This window comes from Apteryx rowi, unplaced genomic scaffold (genome assembly GCF_003343035.1).
Source record: "Apteryx rowi isolate R43461 unplaced genomic scaffold, aptRow1 scaffold_37, whole genome shotgun sequence".
Classification (NCBI taxonomy): Eukaryota; Metazoa; Chordata; class Aves; order Apterygiformes; family Apterygidae; genus Apteryx; species Apteryx rowi.
In genome coordinates, this window is record NW_020450196.1 from 2,796,046 (window position 1) to 2,817,477 (window position 21,432).

The 21,432-nt window shown below is 39.6% G+C and overlaps 1 protein-coding gene across 2 annotated transcripts in view; it reads right to left on the bottom strand.

The window, feature by feature from the left end:
• Positions 1 to 5,929: 5,929 nt before the first annotated feature.
• The window catches only part of SLC24A2 (solute carrier family 24 member 2), a 107,785-nt gene continuing 92,282 nt past the window's right edge, over positions 5,930 to 21,432 (bottom strand). For both annotated transcript variants that reach the window (XM_026073541.1, XM_026073540.1), the window contains 4 exons: positions 16,353 to 16,484; positions 9,276 to 9,365; positions 8,645 to 8,811; positions 5,930 to 6,253 (listed from right to left, as the gene is read on the bottom strand). In XM_026073541.1, the coding sequence (XP_025929326.1) occupies positions 6,004 to 6,253; positions 8,645 to 8,811; positions 9,276 to 9,365; positions 16,353 to 16,484 (639 nt within the window). In that variant the 3' untranslated portion in view covers positions 5,930 to 6,003. The remainder of the gene's footprint in view (positions 6,254 to 8,644; positions 8,812 to 9,275; positions 9,366 to 16,352; positions 16,485 to 21,432) is intronic.

Here is a 21,432-nt window from a genome sequence, read left to right on the forward strand (position 1 = left end):
TGCTTACTGTACATATATTTGATGGTATTTTACATTATACCTTAAACAAAGACATGATATGGATTCTTTACTTTAAAACTATCATCCACCCATTTAGAAACCCTGAACTAGTCTTCTGTTTTTTTTTATGGCTTCTCTTTGGATTAAGACAACTATGTGACAGAAGATAATGGTTAAAAAAAGTAGTAAAGTGCAAGATATTTAAAAACATACAAATTTCTTTCAGTTTAGATTGGTTTGCTGTTTGGTGAGGGGTGAATTTACAATAAATCTACATGAATGTACAGTTCATTTACGAATCTCTAATTACATTATTTCTTATTCAATCTCATCGTGGGCCATTTATGGCCCATGATGGAACAGCACGGTCAGCTGTGCGTCCGCTCTACCCATGCTCGAAGTGGTTACATGGCTTGTAGCCCAGGGCTGCCTTGCATCGTGGGGAGCAGGGGCGCAGTGCCCTGCTGATGTGAGTACATGGCTTCTGCAGAAGAGATGGCTTGTGTCCAGCCAGCGTGGAGCACAGGCAGGGAGAACGTGCAAGCTCCCTGCASTCGCCAAGGCAGACAAGTCCTGAGATGTCCCACACTAGCAATTAGCAACGCACAGCAGGTCCACAAGATGACTTGTCTGGACTACCGGACTGTGATCCATATATCTTCTATATCTCACGGGTGCAATACATTGCATAACTTTGGTCTGAAAGTTTGGGGACTTATCCTCCCCTTTCCCAAAGGAAATGACTGATACCCCAATACTGATATCCCTGTAACTTGTGGCAACAGATCCAAGAAGGATCATTTAAAAACATTAACCAGAGTGAAACCCACATCTGTGCAGAGGGCTGGAGCAGGACTCTCCCCACACTTTTCAGTGCAACCTATCCCATTTGCTAATCTGAAAGTAATCTTCTGCAGCCGTGCTTCCAGCTGCCTGTTCTTGCAACAACCTTTTCAGAAAAAGCAGGAAAAACAGAACCAACCCCTCAAAGGAACAAACCATACCTCTTTCTCAGTTAGCTGGGTCATTGCTATTTACAAGAGGTAAAMCGGTTTCCAAGAATACAAGTGCATGCAATTTCTCTCCTTGTACACAGCTCTCAGGACAATTATGTTTGTTACATGAGTGCATTTATGAAATACTGGATGATAGAATAAAAATCTGGATCTTGTCAATGTCAGTGGCAGAAATCTTCCAGACTTCAGTGGGCCAGTGGTTGTAAAAGGGATTATTTCTTTGTTATAAACTAAATAAATCCATTTGATACAAGCTCATATTTGATTCAGAACATATGTAGTATGGACCATAGGATGCTATTTTAAGGAATTACTGTTGAAAAGAGAATCATAAAGGAATCATATGTCCCCTATATCTCAAAATACTGTATTGATGTAAACAACAACCAGAGGAATAATCCCTTGAAAAATGCCCAAACTTTAACAATATTTCTCAGTATCTTTTTTACAGTACTTGGATTAATCACATGTTTAACCTACCTTTTTACAGAATTTCTTACTCACACACAACAATACCATGAATGACAATGACCATAAAATACTAGAGAGTAGATATGTGGAAAATTACATGATAGGTTCATTGCCCTTATAAACATCAGATGACATTTAGAAAAGTTTGTGTCACCTACTGTGCTTTATACTTCTGGGGCTTATGTAGACAGCAAGATCAATTGAATAAATAAGCACAGGGATACAGGCAGTAAGAGCCTGTCTGCGCTACAAAAAAGTACTAGCTCTCAGTAAAAAGGTGCAATTAGATTACCCAGAACTTTGTCAYTGAAAAGATTTTTCCATGTCATCCTTCCAGGAACCATCCTTGTATCACACTTTTTAATCACATTTTGATACCATCTACCCTAAAGATTCCACCACAGCGGCTTCTGCAGAAGATGTTTTTTTGTAAAACAGCAAATACTTGTTGGACTCTAATGGTATTTTGCAAACATGGGGCCAGTTCTCTCCTGTAATTCCCATGAAGTCAGTTTTCTCCATCAGAGAACATTTACAACAGGTTATGTAATCTGACCTATGATCCTACTCAAGTGCTACTGGAAATCCCTTCCAAAAATGATGGCCAGTATTGGTTTTGTTCAGGTGTGGTGGTGCGAGAGAGAGAGGTGGCTATTTAACTTGACGTTTTACCCTGTCCTCTTATCTTACTTACTGTGTTGCAAATCTGGGGTTATCCTGAAAACACTAAACAAGAACAGGATTTTGATTGTAATGTCAATTTCTATATTAATTATATTTTGACTTCCACATTAACTAGCTCACTGCAGAATTTAGGCTGTTTGCAGAAACATATTCCTATTGAAGTCATTCAGAGCTTTACCTGAAGGAGGAAAACAGAAATTTAGCTTTGATTTCTAGGTGTATAATATTCAGAAATGTTCATGGATCCAATACCAAAACACTTACGAACAATGAGAAACAGCAGGAACACAGTCACTGATTTCTGAGAGATAACAGCAAAGTGAGACTACTGTAAAGGTGTCAGAATTTGGCCCTTGGTAAGTCTGCTATCATTGCAAAGCAGCAGTATCCTAACAAGTGGTGTATATTTCTGGCAGAATTGAACCTGGACATTTAATCACTGTGTTACAGCAACCTTAGGCTGTCTCTTGGCTCGCTGGTTTCAGACTTTCGGACTCCTTCCCCATGAGATAAGGGGCCATGCTTCTCCCTCAGTGGCATTCCTCTCCTTCCTCTACCAATAGACCTATTGGCTTATAATCAAAAAACATATCAATATGCAAGTATCCTGGATCAGTTTACTCCAGCAGTGATGTAAAAGACTGCCTAGGTAAGTATTGTAATCAGCTGTACAGACACTGGATTATTCTGCAGAAAGCACCACACAACAGAAATCTTTCCTGTCACCTCTGGTGCTGAGCTGCCACCAACAATGCAGTTGTTCACTCATTCAAATGGCTCCATCTGCCTGGCAGATGCAAGGCAGCGAGAGCTGCGAGATGTCTCATTCTTGGGAGCAAAAATATAGTTTTAATCCCTTTCAAGACAAATGTGTTGATGGGGACAGTCAAACACATCCAACTTCTGCATGGAAAGAAATGAGTCAGGTATTTTAACACAGCACAAATGTCATTTTAGTATATCAGCCATAAGGCATATGCACAAAATTCTTCCTTTGAATTCTGATGCCAGCCTTGGACTAACACATGGCTACCGCGTATTGCTCTGAATCAGCTGCGTTTGTCCTTTGCCTGCCCCCGGCAGGGTGGTTGCTTCTGCTGCTGCTCCTCCGCTTCCCGGAGCACACCAGCACTCACAGCTCTCAGGGTCAGGCAGGGTGTTTTTTGCCTCTCAATGCAGGAATTACACCATGATGGCCGTGAAATCATCATCAAAAAACAAAACAAAAAGGAGTAATGCATGGGACAGAGATCAGACTCTTGCCCTTCCTTGGTTTCTTGCCTCAGAACGTCAGACCAGTGAATCTGGGCATCTCTGTATAGCGTAAGTGACCATACAAACACACCTATCACGTTAGAGGTGTGCCACTCACAAAATCTTGCATACACCCTTTTAGGTCACCCTACGTTATTTGGCCCATTTGGGGAAAGAATGTCTTGGGTCAAACCGAAAGCCTTTCATTTTGCTTAACACTCCCTCCATTTTGAACACTGTCATCAGAGCTATGATGGACTCCGTGATTCCCCTGGGACAGATTATACTGTGGAGCCAGCTCTGGTTTTTGGGACACCTATTGAACCCTACCAGAGACACTTCTTTTGAGTTCAGGATTTGGTTTATGCATTTTCTTTTGCAGGTCTGCCATTATTTTCAGCAGGGGGCACTGTAGGTATGTATATACCTATTTTTCCATTGTGTACATCCATAGAAACAAATATTTAAGAGGTGGGCAGCACTATAGTTAAGACAGGTAAGGATTCTGGAGAATGGAGGCTCTTAAATGCATAGACAAATTTTTGCTCACAATGAGAGAGGCTCACACTAAAAAGCAAGGGATGTTGCAGGTGTGTGGTTAAGATTTTGGTTCTGAATGTTAATTCTGTACCTAGGACTTAACACCTTAGAACATGAAATGAATAGTACATATTGTTACTCCTAATTTTCTTGCTTTTGTTCATTAGTATCTCACTTTTTCATAATAATCTCATAATATTAACATTTTCATAATTTTAAATATGTATTTCTTACTGTTTGTGCTACTGTTGTTTTCTGTCAAGTCCTTACACTCTAACCAGATACTGTTATATACAGCTACAAACTATCATACAACAGGAATACAGTAAAGGACAAAGAGGCTGAATGAAAAGCAAAAGCCTGAAACACAGGCAGGAAAGTGTGGTGACAGCATCAGAAAAATAGATGAGACAAAATGTGCTGAGCCTTCTGTTACATAGCTGTGAGCATGGCATTGCCATTGTGAGTGCAATAATGAATACAAAACAACTCTGAAATGGGTCACAGATACATGCTGAAATTTCATGAACTCTAACTGCACACAAAGACTTGAACAAACAGATAGCCATTATCAGAAATAATTTCATAATACCCATTCTAATTCTACCATTTTTTGTAATCATCCAAAGTGTAGAAAATGTGAGCGCTTCCTTTCTTTCTCTCTCCTGACTTTTTTGTTCTGAGTCTGGACCTTCTCCTTCTCCCAGGATTTCAGTAGGAGAATGTTGAATTTTCACTCCTTCCTGGACTTCTTGAGACAATTCACACTTCCAGCAACACTAAAAGATTTCCACGCAGGTTTCCTGCAACTCCACTATATTTAAACTGTCAGTTTTTCCTACCTAGTTTCAAGATCTACACAAACCAATATGAACTACCGCAGCTCTGTATGTCAGCTGGGGATCTCCTCCAATGATGACTATATATAGCTGTAAAGGTCCTTATGTTGCAAGTAGTGGTGGAAGATAGCCTGTAAAATACATATCCACCTCAGCAATTAGGCTGCCACTTTATAACTACCTCTATAATCTGTATGAAATACTATGCATAAGCAAATTAGCCTTTTTTCTGGCATGAAAAGGCAAATTCATAATGGTAACAGCATCAGAAAGACATTGGTACTGTTGGTAGTATTGCTGCATTAGAAAAAATAGTGAGTCCACGCAGTAGCTGTATGATCTCTTTGCATGCTGGGTTGATACTAGAGAAGACAGCAAATCCCCAGTCTGGGCTTCACATGTGAATATAATGAAAATCTGCACCAGTTGCAAAATGGCCAGACTTCATATCCCCATAAATTGTAAAGCTGGARCTTCTAGAACCTGAAGAGTTTTGCAAGATGTAATAAACCATCATTTTACATCTTGCCAATTGCCATGAGAGACCTGTGATGCAAAGGACCAGAATACTGAAGAACTCCCTGGCTTTGCTGAAATCACATCATATAAATCCACTTAAATGAAGAGATGTGCAAGATCTTCCCTCTGTGTGACTCTTGCTCTTGATGAATGCTTTCCTCTCTGGAGTGCCAGCAGATTATCAGATAAACCCCCAGYGCGTGGGGGGTGGGACTGCATCCCCAAAGCTGATACTAGCATTCTCCTTAGAAGATTACAGTCTTAAGTATTGATTATTCTGTGTGTCTGTATATATTACTATAGAGGAAGAGAGGTCCGTGGATAGGTACCACAGGCACAGAAGATGCAGTAGCTTTCACTGTTACAAAGCATGCACAGCATCTCCAGTACTGAGCAGTGAGGATGTCCTGCAGCAAACAGAGAAAGCCTCATTGCAACTGACCTCAGCCCTTCATAGGTAACTGCACTGTCCAGCAGCAATCATTCTTCTGCTTTGAATTTCACCTGTTGTTTCTTCCTTTTAAAATTGAGGGATAGGAGATTTACAAATCCACTGGTTGTTCTCATAGAAGCTTTCCATTGTGGGTTTTTGCTGCTTCCTTTTGAGATATATATATATATATATGTATGTATTTGAATATATATATACTTTTTTTTTCCTCAAGAAACGGCACTTTCCACTAAATGGACACAGGACACTGTATCACTTTGTCCTCCAAGAGGACACTGACAATCAGGAACACAAAATAAAGCACAAACATAAGACAGCCCAGTATTTTATTCATCCTCCACTTGCAGAGAGCGATGGAGAGGATGACAAAGAGTAGCATAATGAAGAGGAGGACGATTGCACAGAACAGACCATTGCTGCTGACTGTCACTGGGGCAAAGCTGTTAATCACAGCATACAGGAGCCACGGAAGAGGAAGGCTGTTAAGAAACAGAAAAAGAAATTGGAAACATTGCAGAGATGCAGAAAGGGGCACTAGAAAGGTTCTGAAGGCACTTCAAAATACAAAGTTATTTATTGGGAGACAGGGAAACCCATCTCTCTGGCCAGGGGAAGCACACAGTTACAGAGGATTTAGATCACATGCTGTACTCTAACTAAAGACCTTTCATCTCAACAGCAGGCTTTCAAGGATGCCTGGACACCAACTGGTGGGCTGAGGAAGGATAAGCCTAGTTTAGAAAAAGGTGGGCTATTCAGATATACGGAGATACTGGGAAGCCAAAGATTCCTTCTATGTAATTTCCTAACCTGTGGAGGCCACTCTGTGTTTGCTCATCATTCTGACATTTTCCCAGCCCCTTCTCTTCCATCTGTTTTGACTATTTGAACCACAGGCTTCCTGCACAAAGTGAAGCACGAAACTCTCCTAATTTCATAAATCATACATAAATCTCATTTGTCACTTTGCTTGTGGTTCTGTGGAGAACATGTGGGATTTGCGCTTCCCACCATTCCTCCACCAGCTGCCATGGTGCAGTATGTTTCCCTTGGCTGACAGAAATCACCTGGTTTCCTGCCTGTGAGCAAGAAGTCCTCGTTCATTAGCTTGTGGATTCAAAACATCCACAGAGGGATCTGCTGTCAATCTCCTTCCAAGAGCTTGCCTGACAGTGGAAGGTGGGTGGCATATCTTTCCTGTGCAGAGTTAGCTCTTCACAAGGTGCTGCCCTTAAACTTTGGCCCTTAAATGTCTTGATCCATGCTTACATATAAACCTATGTCAAAATGTTTGAACTTTGACTGAACTTCAGCTTAATTTCTATTTTTGTACTTGCTGTTACTGCATTTCCCAGCTCTGATGCTACTGTATGTGGCAACATCCCTCTGGGGAATGTCAAGTTGAAATAAATATTTAAGCTACTGATTGGAGCTTAGTAGGCTTGGAATGCATAAAAAGAGCTGTCAGCAGCTCACATCATTCAAACTCTGAATAAAGCAGCTCAAGAGAGAATAATTTATTACAGCTGCAGTACTAACTAAACCACGACTACAGGTAAGCTGTGCCTCTTTTGCTGTAAAGATAGTAGGTCTAGCAGACTGTGCTACAGGACAGCATACGTTTCCATAGGCAGGAAGACTAAAAATATTGAGAAAAAAAGAAAGTATTGCAAAAGGGAAATGTTTTGCAATGCATCCTACATGTTCTAAGTTGAAGCACTGGGGAGTGAATAATGTATTTTTATTATAAATGTTATTTAAACCAGTTCATGCTTCTGGATTAATATAAAAAAGTTGCCCAGCCGTGTCCAAAACTACTGCCATTAGCTAACAAGTGGAGTAAAGAGCCATTTACTATCCACTCCAATTCTGGAATCCCATTTTGTATGAGCACTGTTGCTGATATGTTTTACAGCAGCTAAAACCATGATGCAGGATCTGTTCTTCTAGGTGTATGATGGCAAAAAATAACAACTGGATGGAGAAACTAAGATGATGGATATGATTCTCCTTGCTTCTATCCTATGCTGAAATTAGGAAAGGGGGCATTAAGACAGAATTTGGCTGTAAATTTCCTGCACGCTTCTGAAATACTGAGGCATACTGAGGCAGTGTTTCCAGATCTGGTCTAGCTTTCTCTCAAAGGGTCAGATAGGAATCTACATTCCCACCGCACGCGACGCATCATTATCCTCATGCTGTTGTGAAGCCTTTATGTTCTGCACCAGTAAAATGAACCTTGCATGCAGTAAAATGTAAGAAGCACGTTTCTGCACAATCTTATGTTGCTTCATATTGTCAGAGCTATACAAAGGGACCTTAGTGTTAATAGAGAATTGGTTTCTAATTTGGGATTTGCCAGGTATATAAAAAATAACATGCCAACAACAGTTTATACAAGCTATACAAGTCAACGACATTCTGTTTATTTTCTCAGCAAACATGCTGGACACTGCAGAGGCAATGAATAGTTCCCTGGTCATCGATTATAAAGAGAGCTCTAGCATAGGCACAGTGAGTGGAAACGTAAGTGAACAACAGCAACAAAGTGCCTGACAAAAGCATAAAAGACTTCAAAAACTTATTCTTGGAACAATACTTTTTAAGCGCAGTTTACTTGCCTGGGAAGTTCTGTGATGTGTGAAATAAAGAATGATGCAACAAATGTCTAACAAGCCGGTCCTGCAAATATCTATTAAGTTCTGAATACTTGAAATAATAACACCTACTGTATGTTTGCATCATTCTCTTTTTTAAACATCAATAGCAGAAAACTGTTGTAGGTAACACCTTGACAAAACCAGGGCAACATGTTAAGAACACAAGACTTTTTATTAAAATAGCCACAATTTTCTTGCCGTAGGACTTACCCCACTGTGATGTCAAAGATATTGCTGCCAACAGAGCTGGATACAGCCATGTCCCCCAGACCTTTGCGTGCTACAATAACACTGGTAATTAGGTCAGGAATAGATGTGCCAGCAGCTAAAATAGTCAGTCCCATGATTTCTTCACTAATACCAATGGTTTCTCCAACCTGAAAAAGATTGAGTGAAAACAGCAAAAATATGTGTTGAAGTCCCGGGGTGGAAAGACACTCTCTGCTGCAAACCTGCTGAGCTGGGAATACTATCTTTGAGCTTTGTGACTAGCTTGGAAATGCAGTGATGACCGACAGGACTGGAGAATTACTTGTTTTCACAATGTTCCACGAGTTTCAGGGGAAAAGTAAGATTGTCAGAGAGGACCAGCAGGTATTGTCAAGTGGCTGCTTATGGTGCTGATGTTAACAGAAAGATCAAACATTTGTTGAGGGCAGCCACTGCTCTCTGATCTATTTTCCATTTACTGAGTAGCGATGTACTTCATCCATTGTTCCAGCTCCTAAAATAAAATGCTACTCAGCATGAGATAGGTGATGGACCCTGATTCTAAATGATTTCTTGCAGTGTAAAACACAACACAGGGCTTTTATTTTGTACCAGTGTGACATCTTCTTACCTGATGTGCCCACCAGACCATTAAGTAAGAAAAAAATCCAATCCAACTGATTGAGCCAAAAAATGTGATTGGAAAAAATTTTCTTGACTTCTGAAACAGAAACAAAGAGAAAGAGTGAACAACTATGTTGAAGGCTGATATGATGTATTCTTATTTGCATTAAGTGACCTTAAGTGACCTCTCATTTATTCTGATCACCTATTCTGATCATCTATTCTGTTCATCATTAGATGATCAAAAAAAATGTCAGGAAATTCAGAAACTGACTGCCCCTACTGATATATACTTACCCATGCCTCATTCTTCCACCAGCTTCCATTATAAATTAGTCTATGACAAGATTCACCTCCTAACAACAACATGTATTATACTGAATGGCAAGTTTGGGGTTGTCGTTTATACCATATTGTCTTACGTTGCACTCTGCATATATATTTAGCTGCACGAAGGTTTGGGCTTCTAAATTTATAAATGACTTTATGCCTAAGCAAAAAGAATGTTTTCAAATTGTTATAAGAGGTATTCATATCCTTTGTCTGTGCACCAATTTCTTTGTGCAACAGCTTTCACAGTCAGTATCAGAGAGGCTGCCTAAGCACCAAGCTAAAAAATACACATTTAAAATTTATTAGGGCATCTAATCATTCTTGGGAAAATAACCCACTTTTTCAATTAGCACAGAAGACACAGAAGATGAATTAAGCACACATTTGCCATGCTTTGTTTTGAAGAGAGGTTTGTTACAAAAAAAAAAGTAAAATCACACTTTGAGATCCTTCAATTAATTCTGAAATCAGTATCACACCAGAATAACCTCATTTTAATTTTCAGTGTCTGCTATACCAACATCAAGCTTTGAATATATAGTATTCTTGCAGCCAGTGAATGGATTATATTCATATTAATGACTTATTTTGATCATTGTTCTTCTCAGTCTTGCTCATTATCCCCGTTTCCTCTTGGCTAGCTAGATCTGTGTAATAAAAAGAGATCAAATTAACTACCAGAGAAAGGAAACATCACTGGAGGACTGTATCAGGTAATCACTATCTAAATCAAATTAGTGTTTAAAATGTAATTTGTACTGTGAATGAATGCTACTAACCTTGAATGAAATCACATGCTTTATGGGCATCCACCGTTTGAAGACAAATCCTCGCCCCAGATCATTTGTGCCATTTTCTTCCAAAAATGTTGCAAAAAACATTTGCAAATGTGCCATTTGCAAAGTCCTACAGATTTATAGGAATGACCAGTAGGACTGCTTGTGGAAGTAAGTTACGCCACTTTGACTACTTGTTCCAGCTGCTGCTCGACCCTACGGTACCTCTTCCCGTTAAACCCCCATTACATCCACTCTCGACTTCTGCTATGCACATGCCCACAGATTTTCCTTTTCCCAAGCAAGCGCACTCAAGCAGTAACTTTCTCTTATGGTGCCTCTCGATCAGGTCAGACTGGTGTGACCCCTCAGCAGGGCAAGCTGGCGGGGAGATACCGGCCACGTGGGCAGCACGCCCCGTGTTGCGCCCCGCAGCGTCGGGACCGCTCACCCACGGGTTGTTCCCGCATGCCGGGGTGGATGGATGGGCACCGTGAAGCCGTACGACCAGCCCCCGGATCGAGGGAGAGGACGGACCCGGAGGTGGTCCAAAGAGCCCCTGTCACTTTCCCCGAGCTGGGAGAAAATACTATCCGAATGCTGCCAATTCAGCTGGGTTAAGCCGTGCTAACGCCTTCTTATCTGAGGAGTTTACAGAGCCGCACAGCCAGCTTTTCTGTTACACCAGGCACAGCAGGTATTTGTAGGGGCCATCCTGGGGTCTAGGAAGCACTTGCTGTGGCCAGCTGCAACGGGAGAGGGGCTCGGTAAATCCAACGGGCTAAATCGCGTAGGAACGGCAGCGCTTTTTGTCAGCAGTGATCCTCCGCTCATTGAAATTGGGCAGAATCTTTCTGCTGATTTAAATGAAACAAGATCAGGCTGCTACGGATGGGAAAAAGGTAGAGTCAGCAATGATAACTGTACATGCCCATCTACACAAAGGGACAGCTAAACGCCTCTATCTGCCCTACCAGCAGATGCAACTGCGAGCCATGCTGCAGAGCACTTACTCCTGGGGGTAGTTAGCATAATGCTAAATGCCCTCCCGAGGACGGAGTTCGTAACCATTGACTAACATGACCCACACAATTCCATAATTTCATATACAGAGGAAGACACATTAAAGATGGTACAGATTTAACAATGTTCCCAAAACCCACGAGGGAATCAGATATATACATAAGTAACTGAACCTCAGAGCAGGAAAAGCATTCCAGTAGTTGTTTTAAATGAGCTATGTTTAAATACAGGCATAAATAGCTATCATGGCACCTGCAAATGCCTTTGTCATTTAAATTCCGTTACTGTCAGAAGCAGCGTTTCTAGAACCGCACAAGTTACCCCAGCTGACCTGCTTCTTAACTCCCCGCAGAGCAGAGGGCCTTCTTCAAAACAAAGTTCTGAACTTTTGTTATATAAGAAAATCTGCTAATGAGCTTCCAGTGTTTCTGTTTAAACTTATGAGAAATCMGATTCACTTTTAATTTTAAAATCAAGACTTTCCCTGCAGTGGGAGCAGAAGAACTTGTTCTGAAAAGGAGCACAATTACATGATCCAAAATCAGTGGAAGCACAGCTGAGACTGGAAGAGATAAATGAATCTAAGCAGTAATTTTCTTTTTTTTTTGACCAAATAACTAGTACTTCTTTTTCAGCTTTCTTAGCACCCAAGTCTTTCAACTTTGAACATAATCTTTTCTTCTCTGTAAATACCRGGATTTGCAGGAAAATCATATGGGGAATGAGAAGATGAAGTGATAGCCTTATTGTTGTCAGCTAGTCTCCAAATCTAAATAGGGGAGCAAATGACAATAGTGGAATTTAAATAATCACTCTATAGCACTCAAGAAATAAGCACACATTAGGTTATGCAAATCCCAGCTACCGGCCAGTAATAATAAAATTCAATGAGAGTACAGGATTATAAATATCAAATGGTTCTTGTAAAATAATTGCATATTGCTTATCCAGGTCAGACACCCACAGAATGTGGAGAATTGGATGGCTAAGAATTATGAGTCAGTAACTTTGCAACACGTGGATACCCAGCCTGTCTTAGCCAATTCTCTTCCAGCTTAATTAACTGATAAGAAGCAGTTCAGGGTTATGAGTACTTTAACAGACTTAACAGTTTAACTATCTGCTTTAAAAGAGAAAACATTTAAACTCAAAAAGAGCAAAATTTAAAGTTTGTACCTATTACAGGAGATAAAAATCAAGAATGGACCCCTTAAATGCTACTATACAATTTGCATATAGATGATTTTTTTAAAAAGCAGAAAGGGGACTGTTGATTTTTTTCTGATGCTGTATTTTATTTCCGGAGTATAATAGTAATCATGTTTCTTTTGTAATTATTGACAACAWTTTTTGAGATTTATCTCAGTGTAACTTCCCAGCTCTTGGGAATATGCAGAGCTGTTAGTTCTAAGCATTTTCCTACAAGAATTAGTCAGAAACAATAGACAGCAATACATCTCTCCACCTTTTCTGATAGCTGTGATGTTTGCCTTGCTAGGATAAAGACTCCAGTTTACTACCACTTGGTTCAGTTGTGGTCATGGTAACAGAACAAAGGGAAAAAAAAACATGGATCATATAGTTTGTATCCTATTTTCATTTAACAAAAGAAAAATAGTTCTGTAGCTTCGCTGTAGATCTGTTGGATTGCTACTATTCCTGTCCATCAGTAACCTTAAGTACATATATCCTGGTGCATCTCTGTGTTGAATTCCTACCAGTGTTTGAAAAATCGGACTTACTAAAATAAGTAACCACAGTGAGAGAAGTATGTTGAAAAAGTGAAGTTTTTTTTCCTGAGAGCCTGGTTCTGCAGCATAACAAGTACCTAATAATTTGCAAAATAATTGTCTTAATTTTAGTCAGCCTTATTACTGACATCTTTACCTTTAACCTGAATGAATCATGTTTGTCTCATGCATAAATTTATCTGCATGCCATCTTTGATTTTTCATCCATATTTGACAGTGGTTAAATCTGATTACTCAGAACCTGCTCTAGTAACTGGATCTGTGCAGGAACATCTTGTCCTTGTCCCCTTGGTAACAGCACATCTCCGTACGCCAACACGAGTTCACATAAGTCATGTCTCTTGGTTGTTAACAGGAACTTGCATGCGTACAAGGAAGTGCCCCAGACGGATCCAGCGACAACGGGAATGGGGCTCGGCTAGATGGTTTTTCTGGCCTGTGTCACGAAGGGAGACACAGTGCACTGCCGCTATAACAAGAGAGCTGCTGTCCAATTTCTGCCCCTAGCCTACTGGGTCACCTTGGTCATGTCATTTTCCCATCAGTGTTGCAGCATCTCTAACTGTAGGAGGCAGACAGTTGTATTTATGGCCTTTGTGAAGCCACTAGTGATATGAGCTGTTAGTGCAGGGAAAGTATCCATCATTTTTACAAATATCTCAATGAAAGACCAATGATAAAATTCCCCAAGACTACACCTACCTCTGGTGTACCTCTAGTAACATGACTGATGTTACAGTAAGGATTTCTAAATATACTCATTTTGTAGGAACAGGTATAACTGAGCCAGTAAACACACATTAAAACAAGTCAACTACTGAACCAGCTGAGAAATTATTTGAGTTAATGCATAATCTACTGTAGATAAATGCAAATATCTTTATCTGTACACCAGAGTATAATAAGGCAGCAAGGATTTTTACTAACTTCATAACCAGAGGCCTTGTATATGAAATAATTTTGCTGGTGCTTCTGGGTTTTCTGGAGCTAAGTGCAGCTTGTTCCTAAAACTAGTAAATGCTGTCAAACCTTCCCCATTAAGCTGAGATAAAATATACTTTTGGACTCTAGGGCTCTAGGAGACTGGGAGGAAAGGAGAGCAGATTCTGAAAAGTGGGCACCCACAGAGGATGTCAAAAGCTCCTTATGGTGTCTCGATTCAGTATTTAGCACACAGGGTTTGTTATATATGCTCACATGCTAATTTGAGTATCCTCATGCAGAATTTGGATTTCTGACTAAAATTACCACTTTTGCAAATTGGGTCCCTGATGTTAGGCCTACCTACAAAATCCGTTTAAGCACTGTTTGAGGTTTGTTTTAACTTTTGCCTCACAGATTTAATGTAAAGTTGTTTTCTGAAGCCCATGCTGAGCTGTGGAGCCGGGCTTGGTTTTCTTTAGGAAAGGAAAGGGGGGACAGCACACAAGCATAAGTGAGAGTATTTTAGAGACAAACACACTAATGAAGTGTCCTTGAAAAGTTAGACAGCTGGGCACAAAGAGTTTATGCAACCATCTGGTTAATTCTTTGACAGTGATGCTCAGAGTAAATAGCTTGTCACATTGATACAGCTTGTTACCTCTTCTGTTATTATTACATGTAATTACAAACTGCATGCAATACGCAATTCACTTTTATTTCTGTATAACAAGCTACTCCTTTCAGTGAATGAAATTGCCCATTGACATATCTGGCACATACAACTGCGCTTATCTTTTATGTTATGGCATAGCGTTTTGATTCTAGGATGTGAACAATTCTAGTGTTAATATTCACACACACTACACAGTAGCATGCAAATTCATGAGACACTGGCTTTCCCAAGCCATTATTCTGACTGTTCTCATTTACACAGTATTGAACACTGGATATTTATAAATGTTCAAGGGGAAGAAGTAAAAAAGATTGCAAATGCTATTAATGCTAGCATCAGAATTTTTAAATTCAAAATAATGCACATACTTATTTCTTAGCAGTACTTGCTCATATTAAGACAAATTATAAAGAAAAACAATACAGTGATGATTTTGAATAATAAAATGAGGGCAAAAATATAGAAATAAACAATTCAGGTAGTATGCTYTCTTGTGTTACCAAACAAAAATCTTTACCAGAGTTGTTTTCTTAAACAAAATAAAGAAAATAGAATTTAAAGATTGGAAGAGAAAATGAAAAAATGAAAAACGAAGAGAAAATGTCAGTTTATGCCCTTAGAGAAACCTTTATCTAAAAACAAATCAAAGAACTTATTTTAGCTTGTTTCTTGCACTGAATTGCAGTTTTTCAGTGTGTGGGATAGGAAATGTGATGAGGAGGAAAAAAAGAAATCAGGCTGTTGATTTATAACCCTCTCCTTGTACAACACTCTCCTGCTGGAGTTTTAAGTCTATTTTTGATCCAGAAAGGAAAAGATTAAAGCACTTCTAAAGGATTCTTCCAGCTATTGACTTTTTTTTTTTTTTTTTTACTTTCCATTAGCCTCCCCAGCTATTACTGTTTGCATATGTGAATATAAAAGAGGTAGGATTTGACAACTTATCACAGTATGTCATTTGTATTAAATAAACCATCTTACATGACTTCAAGCCATATTTGGACAGAATTAGTAAGTGTTCTGCACATGGAAAAACTTCTGGATCTTATCCTAGTATGAAAATTAAAAGATGAAAAACAGAACACAGAGGTTTTCTTTGCTCAATTTTTAGTCAGACATTCCGGAAACAAAATTGCCCTTTAATGAGAACTGCTGTACAAGGCTAGTAGAATATGCATTTAAGAGAAATGCCCATCATTATTTTTGAAACACAGAGAAAATCTAGCCTTTGTCTTTCCAGTTTTACCTTTTACGGTATTGCAGCTGGGCAGACTTCCACTTAAGAAATGCTCAGTGGAGATCTAGAAACATAGATGTAAAAGCCCCACAGAAGAAGTTTTAAAAGCTTTTTCGTTGTGTGATAAAATATTAATGAATACAAATGGCAATATTTACAGAGCTATTAGCTTTCAGTTGCCCATAAGCACTTGAAGATTGATGTTTACTTTAAAATTCTATTGTGGCATCTTCTTCACAAAAGGAACTATAAAAAAAATCATTAGTTCTATTTTTGCTTAAATCCACTATGGTCCTTTCTTGGATGCTGGCATTCAGCAACCATCCTGTTGTGCAGAACACACTGACTTATAACAACAGCTACTTACAGGATTCCTGGCATCCGGGAGGGAAACCCACAGTGGAAAAACAATGGGTAAAACAATCAGGTAGGTGAGCTGTTTGCGCAGGGTGTCAGGCCAGACCAGGCTGAGAGGCTGGTCTTCATCCTCTTCTTCATTCTGCGAGAAAAACAGCGGTGAACAGAATATTAAAGTGCATGAATAAGGTTAGAGATTCTTTAGGAGGAAGTCTTTAGGATTTCACTGTATTTCAGTAATTACAGTGTATCCCTCCAGCACAGGTTGCCCAAGGGCATCTTTGACTGCATCTGTGCTGACAGCGGCAGGGACCAGCATCATGCCATCTGCCTGGAGGGGACCCACACCCCTGTGGTGCCTCAGATGCATCTTCCCACAGACCTTCCCTCACAGACATGGCTAGTCTGACCAGAAATCAAAACTGGWCTGGTCTGCAACAAGCCTGGCCATATATGTGTACATACATATGTATATATGTATACATTTGTATAAGTATATGTACTTTTTTCCCATTCATAGGACTATAAGGCAAATCAGGCTGCCAGGGACCTTGGGAGGTTTCAAGTCCCACCCCTGGCCAAAGCATGCTCAGCTGTGGGGGCAGACCAGGTTGCTCAGGGCGTTACCCAGTCAGTAAAAAGTTGCTTGAAAACCTCCAAGGGCAGAGACAGCACAACCTCTCTGGCCCAGCTCCACTGCTGGGCTGTCTTTGCAGGGAAATTTTTTCTCACATCTAGCCAGAACCTGTCTTGTTTAGACCTGTCACAACACAGCAGTCTTCTTAACAGCTTGGTGCTAAAACTAAAGGAAAGACATTCCTCTCTTACTGGTGTAGCTGATCTTCACACTAATCTTTCATCTCCTTTTACGTGTATGCTCTTCACCTGTTATGTCCATTACAGAGCAGATGCACCACGATCTTTTCCAGTGACAGAATGCCTTTCAGCTGCTACCTACATCTCTTTCCCTAGCCTGCTTCTGTTGCTCAGCCTGCTGGCAAAATGCAGCCCTTTGAGACTGCCACAGAAAAAAAGCAAGGGGAGCATGATTCAGCCTGTTTTAATACTATACTTTTTTTCTGGCTTATTTACCCATGGTGTATCACAGCTAGGCAATGTGTCCGAAACTGCACACGGGTCTAACTAACACCAGAGAATAAGGCAACAGAAAAACTGCCCTAAATAGTTCTTTCACATAAATGTGCCTAATTCAAATCTCACTTAGCCTCTGGAAAGACTCCTAAGGAGCACAGTGAAAGCTTAAGAAGCCCCAAAAGCCGCACTTGGTGAAAATTATGTTCAGCTGAGAGCATGCAGAGAGCATGTTGAGAGCATACAGCTACTTCTTCAAGTAGTTTTCTTTTTTCACAAAGTGGTTAGAAGTGAATATTCAGTCCTTCCTGAAGTGAGCAAGCTATTCTTCCCACTGATTTATAGCACAGGCTTCTTGTGAGTTACTACCCTGCGTTAACATTGCTTGTGTAAGCCATGTGACAATGTTATAAAAAGCAGCCGTTTGAAGGGCATCATAAGTTAGTTTTTACAAATCCGTAACATTTTCTACTTATTGCTAATCTTGACTGAAGATCCAGTCTTAATTATTCAGCTGTTATGAACTCCTGAACTATTCGGCTATTGACCTACTATGAACCGGTCAGTCCCTAGAGAAGCAAAGCCCCCCTCTCAGCTCAGGCTCTTCAGTCATACAGCTATATGGCTTTATCACCTTACACCAACGGAATGGAAACAAACCCATTTTTTCCTCCTGACACGTTGACAGGCCGCAGCTACTTTGACGACTATATGCTGATGTCAACAGAAGACTGTATTTTGTTAACTCTACACTTTGTGTAGCTCCCAACTTGCATGGTTGCAAGATTTTCAAAACACACATAGAGACATAATTCATTATAATTATAGTGCTTCAAGAAGCTCCTGAGCAGCTTAAGAGGCTAGCTTTTGCCTTTAGCTTTCAGCTTTTTACCAAAGCAGGCAGATGCTTAGTATCTCATTTGTTTAGTTTATTGAAGCCTGACCTTTCTGGGGGACTGCTCAGGTGCAGGTACAGGAGTCTGTGGGGTTACTTTCTTAAACTCAGATCTGTTCTTTTTCCATTCTGGTAGACAATGCTGGGGTGGGCAAATCAAACCAAGTTGGATGTTTAGCTTTGAAATATGATGATTGAGGTAAAATTTGAGCACAAAAGGAGCAATTGAAGGGTTGCCTAGGTAACTCTTTCTGAGTGGCTTCTGCATAATTCAAGCAGCAGACTCAGCAGGAATAAACCTCCACAAACAACTGTTTCATAAACAACACTAAATGACTAAGTATTTTCTGAATTGCCATCTTTAGAAATTAGCCACGATTAACAACCATTTTTAATCACAACAAAAACTTTACATATTAGTCTGAGTTTGTACGTGAGTCTGCAAAATTTAAAGAAATTAATATCTAATTTGGTTCATGTGATACCCTTCTGGTATATGCAGTACTTCAGCGCTGGGCCTTATTCTGGTCTCATGTCTTTGTCAAATGGCACCAGACTATCATGAACACATGGGCAACAGCAATGTCAGTATACAAGCAGCATAAAAAAATGTACATTTGGAGATTTGGCACATGCCTCCTGGAGAACCTTGGTCCATCTGTTTAAGATRTTTTCACCTTCAAGTCGTTCTACCTCATCTATCTCCCCAAGATAACTTCCTCCAAAATAAAAACTCAAGCTCAAGCTCAAAATGCAGTAGGGCAAAACCATTTTCCTTGCTAGTTTAACCCCAGGATGCATTATAGAAGCTACAGACTGGCTGTTTGTTTCTTATTCCATAAATCAGAATCAGCATCTGATTTTCAAGTACTGATTTTCCAAAAATCAGTAAAACTGAAGAAATTCAATACATTTGCAAATTTAGCCTTCACGTATTTCAAAGTGATGCTGAACTACTCACTGAGGTTGAAGAAATGAAAAGGAAAGAATTTTTACAACGACTAAATAGTGCAAATGTGTGTGTCATGCTCTAGACTAAGCAGCAGTGACATAAAGCAACACAGCACAGTTATGGCAGAGATGTTTGCACTGTCTGTGAATTCAGCTCTCTGCAATGTACATACTGAATATACATACTCACAGTTTATAGCAATTAATACTGGAACTACAGTTTTGATTTTTTTAGTCTGTATGATTCTGACTGAGCTCAATACTTGTAATGTTAAATATGTTATGTTAAGAAAAAAAAAAGATAATGGGACATAGAGGCTGATATTCAGTTGCCTACACACAGACRTGCTGGAGCCATTTCAAATACCTTCTGGTATCCTACTTGTACTTCAGACACTGGATCAGCAGAGCACAGGACTCTGCCAGTTTATGACCTCTCTGCCATCACTGTGCCAAATCTCCAGTTCTCTAGGCTAACTCAGGTGGCACTAGCTACCTATCTGCAGGCAAGTGAATCCTACCACAAAACTCATTCCCTTGTGCAACTCTGTAGCTAACTAGCTTTAAAGATGCTGGGGAAGAACATATTGGAAAGCTGCATTAATTGACATTATGAACTTTGATGATACTGCAATATCTACATTGAGTTTAATTTGAACTTAAATGTAAATGCTGTCGCAAAAACACAGGTTATGTTATGCTGTACAGATAAATATGCCCTTCCTACATTCTGCAAGTCCATTTTGCTAACTGTGTCTGAAAAGATAGTTCAGAATATGCTAATGAAAGTACAGTTTATTTATATCACAAATAGTGTTAATTCCAAGTGTTCTAGATAGTCACTAAAGACATTAATACTGTTCCTTCCAAAAATGACTGGCACTGGCATCACTTCCTCTTAACCAGCATGGTCATCAGGAGGCCTTTTCCCAGGCCAGGTTTGTGCATTGTACTCTGCTAAATACTAAGTGATTTTGGGGAGATGGGAGAGGACAGAAGTAGTGTAAAACCTCCACAGTTGTTCATAATGTGGTAAGCTTGACTGGACTACGAATATAAGAACAGCCATACTGAGCCAGACCAAAGGCCCATTTAGCCCAGTATCCGCTTTCTGATGGCCAGATATGGATATTCAAGGAAGAAGTATTGGAATGTGGCATATTTTTTCATCTTCCAGTAGTTATAGGTTTAGACAGAAACTGCATTAGGTTGTCATATATAAAAGTCATTGATGTCTTTTCATGAAATTTTCATTAGCTGTCATAATTGTTTCCTTTCTCTGTTGTACCCTCCTTTGTTTTCACTTGTGCTTGGAACTGTCTTTTTGTTACATAAACCTTTGCAGTGCTGAACATAATCTGTATACTCTTGCCTGGATGGGCTGGACATGCTACTGTAGTGCAAAAAACCCAATAATGATAACCAAATGAATTCTCTAGTAGGCAAATGCACCATTTGCATATTCTACCAGGGGTAGTGGGGTACATCTGTAAATAATAAAACAAATAGATATAATTCCCTATTTTGAAGAAATGAGATTAAAAGTATAGTTTTGCTATATATTCCCTTTTACATGTCTGTAACAAGCATACTTTTAATATTTTCTTTTAAACCAGTCTATGTATATTCCTAATTCTATTCTTGCTACTTCATTTCTTCCTGTATGTAACCCATGACAAACAATGAAAAAGGTATCAAATCTCCCTACCTTCCATCTTTCATGACTTCTTCACCCAGGAATATGTATCTAATACTTCTCTGTAATCCCATGGAAGACATCTCACATATTGTTTTGCTCATGATTAATCTGACTTTTCCCTRTCTCCCAAGAAGATCTGTCCAAAGACAGGAAGCGACTGCGTGTTTCACATTATATAAACAATGGCAACATATGGTGACATTCTATCAATAACGCTTTTGTTTACAAACAACATCTTATAGCATACTCCATCTGCCAAAGTCACAATGTAGTCACTGCTTTTGGCAAACATCAGAAAATAACTGTCTCCCTAGATGCTTACACTCAAAATATATTATCTTAGTAAAAATAGTTGTTTATCTAGCGTAACATTAAACAACTGCACTTTTATGTTTTTTTACCTGACAGTAGGAAAACATGCAAAACAACTCCAACAAGCCACTTCAAAACTAC